This window comes from Harpia harpyja, chromosome 16 (genome assembly GCF_026419915.1).
Source record: "Harpia harpyja isolate bHarHar1 chromosome 16, bHarHar1 primary haplotype, whole genome shotgun sequence".
NCBI classification, from domain to species: Eukaryota; Metazoa; Chordata; class Aves; order Accipitriformes; family Accipitridae; genus Harpia; species Harpia harpyja.
This window is the reverse complement of record NC_068955.1, coordinates 29,604,891-29,610,890: the sequence shown is the minus strand read 5'-3', so window position 1 is coordinate 29,610,890 and position 6,000 is coordinate 29,604,891. Positions and strand designations below refer to the sequence as shown.

Here is a 6,000-nt window from a genome sequence, read left to right as displayed (position 1 = left end):
CGAATTCTTCTGAAGTTGCTTGGTTTTATTTTTATTATTGTTTCAAATATTAAACCTATCTTGCACAAGCTACAGCAGGTTTGTATATGGAACAATCACTGTGTATATATAGTTTGAGCTGAAACTATTTGAAATTTTATGTGATGAGATGACACTAGGAATGCATATTTTTAAAGGTAAGTTTTTTAGGGCAGAACTTCAAACCCATTTTCGTAGCCTTTGCTTTATTTTGCAGATAATAAAAGAAAACTACATTTGAAAATTAAGGGGAATGTTCATATTTAAAAATTTAATATTACAATTACCCTGCAATTTTATTGCTTATGTTGTGAAAACCTCTATAAAATCTTTGTATTTGGAGGATTTACATGTAATAAAACAGAGCTTTCATGCTTCTAAGTGTATTTTTACAGACTGAAATAGATTCAAGGGATACGTGACCAGTGAGGTATTTAAGAACAGGTACGCACAAAACCTAAGAAAAAGCCTGACTCTTTGCCTTATGTTTTGCACATATACATGCCCTGTTAGTGTATGCAAATGGGTAAGTTGATCATGGAAAATAGCAATGTATATAAAAAGAGGGAATTATTCCCAGCCGCATGCGTAGATCTTTAATAGCTAGATGTCAGCCGTGTTCCCAAGAAAAGGCTACAACGTCAGTCTGGAGCGGCCAGCTGGGTAGTGTGATTTTGAATATAAGTCAAAGTAGGTAATAATGAAAACCAGCAGGGAAACAGATCAAGATCAGAAAATTAAGGTTAAATATCATCTAGAACTGACAACATAAGAGTGAAGTAGTGTAACGAAATGCAATTCTTATTGTTAAGAAATGGGAGATTTCATTCATCTTGTGAAATGCATTAATCTGTGACATTGTAGAACATAAAGGCACAAGCAAATTCAAGTAAAAATAATGTGAAGCAATATCAGTACTTTATTGTAGCTTGAAAACGTACAATAACAAAACTTACAACACTGTATTCTAAGAAAATGTTATTTTTCTTCAGAACTATCTCCCTTTGAGAGAAAGAATTTCAAATCCTTTTTAATTGTCTCAAAGCAAATAACATCTATGTTGCCGTAACACAAAATGTCAACGTGTTCAAAATGCCACTAGGAGATTGATAGAAATACAGATGGCATAACATTCTGAATGAAGGAAAATGCAGCCTAAATCAGAACGCTCTGACCCTTGCGCTCCATAAGGTATTTCTATCTTAATGGGACCGTATGCTGAGTCTTTAAAATTCCAGTCTAAAATGTGGTAAATACTAGTTTAAGAAGCAATAATGTTTCATGAATAATGTTCCTTGAGGGTTTTTGTCTTTATTTACTGTAAAACAAACATGAATCTTGTTTTATTGCTGTACCTTTTTAAGCTATTCTAAGAATTTCTTAAGATATAAGCTCACAAGTTTTTCCTGCAAGGTGGAAAATATTAAACAAATGCCCTAGGTTCTTAGCAATATGTGATGTTTAACGTTTTACTTGACAGCTATCACTCTGTGGCTTCAACAGCACTTTGAGTCTATTGCATCCATTTCTTCTCATTCACACTCCTTCTTTTCCACTTGAGTGAGGCCACCAAACCCAATTCCTTTGGGACCGAAATTTTTTGCATAGCAAACTGCAAAAGAAGGAGGGAGGTAAATGGCATTCTGAAGGTTTTCATGTAGAAGTAAATGACACTTGGTTTTAGTACTACTATCAAATTTTAGGTTAATAAAAGGAAGGAAATTTGAAATAGCGTCTTTCCCAGAAGTGTCGACAGGTTGTAATAGTGAAACCGGTATCACATGTTTGACTAAAACAGAAGTCACGTCTGATTTTCTCAAAAAAAGAAAAAAAAAATTAAGAAACTGTATGTATTTAAGATCTAACTAACATTTTCATTAAAGCTACTTTCCTGTTTGAAGATACTCAGTAAAACTTGGTCTGTATGAGTAATACAGACGGAGTAATAAGTTGGAGATTTTCAAAGGAGGTTAAAACAACTAGAACATGGTCCAGAAACTATTGATAGTAGTTTAAACCATTCCATTTTAACTCTGTATTACTAAGTGTGTGCGTAGTTAGTTATCACAACTCTGAAGGAAGTAGCAATGGCCAGCATATTTTTCTAAATATGCTAATTTCATCACTTGCAGTTGTCAGACTGTACCCAAAGTCACAGAACTTAAATATTCTTCTTCAGGATTCTTTATAAAGTTTAGCCTAGGATATAAAAACTTTGCATATTTTTCCCCTTAAGCTATTTCTAAGAGTCAAGTGAAGTCTGTGAACTTTCTTGATCCGAGAAGAACATCTGGATGTATAATTAGCATTAATGCGTTATCTTCTGTGCTACCAATATAGTGGAAGTATCTTTTAACTTCTACTGGCAAGAATTCAAATTAAGACTGTGACCTTAAACAGATGACCTTTGAAGATCTGTATCTTTTTGAATTTTTTCTTTTTTTTTTTTTTTTTTTTTTTTCCCAGTGAGTGAGATTGTGCAGGTACAAGAGTCTGCCTGGCAGATACAGCCAGTGTTCCTGTTAGAAGGTCTGAGGACAGGTCTGAGAAGATGTCATATTTGTAGAAAAATTAGAACTTTAAAATTTAAATGTTAATAGTAGAAGATGCAATTGCAGCGTTACCATAGTTCTTTCCTTTGCCTTCAGAAAGTTGTTAAAAGAAGATAAAATGAAATTTCTTGAAGTTGTTAAGCATGCAACAAGGTAAATCATGATGGCAATACTAGGTCTAAAAAGACTAATTATAGATTGACTCAATAACCCAATTCAGCTCATTACAATTCTTACCTTTACAGTAGAGCTCTCCATCTTTGTCTGTAACATTCGTAGATTCTAGACTCTTTCCACAAATAGCACAGCGGAAGCACGTCTTATGCCAAGGCTGAGGAAGTTAAGACAGTGCATTGTGCATTCCAGAAAGTGCACAGGTAGCAGATACAAGAAACAAAGAACTATTGGTTTTTTTGTGGTGTGAAAAGGTTAACATTCTTTTGTTGGTCTTACGGCTTCCATTTTTAGTCATTTTAGGTTAGTCTTTTTTCAATTACTTTATCCCATATCAAGATCTTACCTAGTGACTTTGTTATTAATGGAGGTCTAGTAAAAAGCAGGGATCTATAGATACTTGTTTTGGCCACTTTGATGCGCAGAGATAATATTTTAGTGAGAGTTCCTAGAGCAGAGAGCTAGCATGCCATGTGAGACAGGCTTTTGTTTTTCTAGTCACAGGATCTCTTCAACATATCTGCAATTGCCACTACAAATAAATGTTTAAATTATAAATATCCCCAGAGATGGTAACAGAATAACAGTGGTTAAAAGAGCCAGCCTGTACAGTAGCCAGGAGTTGCTCTTCAGACATCGACAAGATGCAAAAAGTTGAAGGCAGCTTACGAAGAGCACATAGTTTTAAACCTGAAAGTACATCAGACTCTCCAGCAATTTGATAATTCATCCTGATGTTTTCTTCATCGAGACTATGAGTAAAAATTTAAAAGATCGAGGACCTATTAGCTATAGTTTATCACCGTTATAAAAGTGTGTTTTGTTTCTAGTGCTGTAGTAACTACTTACTTTTCCTCCTCCCATGATCTTCTCTGCAGCATACACTGATTTGCCACAACGGGGACATTTATCCACATCTACCATCTTTTTGGCAAACTTCGAAGGATTAGTTGGTGTAGAAGGGTGAGAAGACTTTGGTGACCCCCTAAAACAGAAGTTAAATGTTATCTTCATTCTAGAAATAAGATTTCGTGATTTTTTGGTAAAGGATAAAAAGTACTAAATTATTGGGCTTAGACAGGCAAAAGGGTGGGGGGAAAAAAGGGGAAATGAAAGCATTCTATTGAATTCTGTGTTGCGTGATTGAAAAGCTGATATTGTATCTGTTTGGGGCTGAGTACATGGAGCTGACAGCAGCCACATGCAGAAAAGATTATATTTAATGAAAAGTGAAAGTAAAAAAAATTTGGTTTATTGAGAGGCAAGAGGGAAAATACAAGCAAAAGATCCCTCTGTTCTTTGTAACTGGCTATCTGCTGGTACTCTGTGGAAAATAAAGATTAGTTTTTGCATCCAGATGATTTATTAGTCACTGGAATGTTTGGACAGGGAACTGGTGTTCTTAGCTGGCCTAGGGTCAAAAGCACATCAGAAAAGTAGCTTTGCTTTGGATTTCTGGACTTTGTGCTTTATGTCTCTGTGCTAGCTTAAAGCCTTTCACAGAATGACTTCTGAATTATCTGATTGTTGGACTGCAACAGGTCAGTAAATCTACAGGACGTGACAGTTCTTGATGCAGAACTCTGCCCATAATGGATTCGTATCTTAGAAGGAGCTACAGTTGAATACATTATTTAAGCTTTTCTTTCCTGCACAGCATATTGGTTAATTGGTTTCCTTCTAGTTATACCAGAAGAAAGCATCGTTGATTTGGAAATGTGCAGCTTTGAGAGTCGTAGAAAAATACTATAAAAATGTACTGTCAGAGATAATTATGTGCTTTTGGAAGATGGTATCCCATTAGAATTTCTTTGTTCAAACATATTCTCAGTGTGTTTGCAAGTGTTATTCGAGCCACAGGGAGGATTTAGAAATGTTATTTCCCCCATTGAGAGGAGAGCTAACAGTATGTGGTAGTGTGATTATTTCTCTTACAGTAAAACCTAACTGTATTTTAGCCGCTCACAGGAAAAAAAAATATTCTCGCGTTCTGTGGCGTAAACCACTGTGCTACTAGTAGCAAATTACAATTGCAGTGAATGTTTATATATGTCTGTGATGGCCTATAAAGGCTGCTTCTGCAGAATGATTGCCCATTGAAGGAGGAGATGATTTATAAAAAAGGCTTAAAGAGACTGAACGCCATTAAAAACTGGTAAATGACTGTGTCCACTGAAGGAAAGGTTGTAGGAATGTCTGCTCTACTACTTAGGCTACATGTTGTTATGGAAACAGAACAAAATGTCTAAAATACCCTGCTATGTGACAAGAAGTACCAGGAAAAGGTGCTGTCAGTAGGATTTAACTCACTGTTGCAGATTCAAGCCTAGGTGGTCGCCAGTATCGGTGCTGAGACATCCTGCCCCTTGTCCAAAGCCAATACCTTTGGGGCCATATTTTCTCCCGTAACAAGTTTTGCAGTAGATTTCAGATTCGTGAGCTGCTACTGTGGTACTGTCCAGAGCTTTTCTGCAAGCCACTGAAAACAGAAAAAGAGAGGCACATATAAACATTTGTGTTTTCAAATTTGAATTTATATGGCTCAGAATAAGTATGATTAGTGTTTATTTTTGTTTATCTTTAAAAATACAGGAAAAGGATGGTGTTAGGCTGTAATCAGTATGAAAGTTCACCGGGCTGTTGCCGAAGTGGTTGTGCACGCACACAACGTGCTCTTCTTTTGCCACTCTGAAGTTATACTCTAACCCTACAAAAATCATGGGCTTGTCGAGACAATTTGTCTAGATCTGTAAAGCCTGAGATGGAGTGGAGATCATCATCCTAAACTCCGAAATATCAAAAAAAAAAAAAAAAAAAAAAGGAGGTTGCAGGGGTGTTGACTCTACTGTGCATCTGCACCTTTCAAAATAGTCACTCTGAGTCTGTGGTGGCTTTCTCCTCTCAGCCCACACTATTTTAATGTGGCATGTTTCTAAAAGAGGATATAACGTAGATACTATAGACAGTCAAGCAGGACATGGGTTTTTTTATTTATTTATTAGAGCTGTGGTGCAAAGCAAACCAATGATCCCAAATAACTGGTAGTCTCAGCTTTGTTAGAGTTCTGCCAGTGTGGCAAGAGTATGACTACAGCTGTTCAAAACCAGAGACCTCTTCCTAGTCACGTTTGTTACAGAGAAATGCTGCTCGGCTTGGCTCACTAGGAAAGGTCTGGGAGACTTTTGGACAGGAGGTGCCATAGGAATGCCGAACATTCATAATGGAATACAAGTTAGATCCTTTACAGCACTACTTT

General features: G+C 36.3%; 1 protein-coding gene across 1 annotated transcript in view; it reads right to left on the bottom strand.

The window, feature by feature from the left end:
* Positions 1 to 914: 914 nt before the first annotated feature.
* CSRP3 (cysteine and glycine rich protein 3) overlaps positions 915 to 6,000 on the bottom strand; it is a 15,268-nt gene continuing 10,182 nt past the window's right edge. Inside the window, exons 3-6 of the mRNA XM_052811072.1 lie at positions 5,055 to 5,223; positions 3,594 to 3,729; positions 2,808 to 2,901; positions 915 to 1,630 (exon numbers count right to left, since the gene is read on the bottom strand). Of these exons, the coding sequence (XP_052667032.1) occupies positions 1,551 to 1,630; positions 2,808 to 2,901; positions 3,594 to 3,729; positions 5,055 to 5,223 (479 nt within the window). The 3' untranslated portion in view covers positions 915 to 1,550. The remainder of the gene's footprint in view (positions 1,631 to 2,807; positions 2,902 to 3,593; positions 3,730 to 5,054; positions 5,224 to 6,000) is intronic.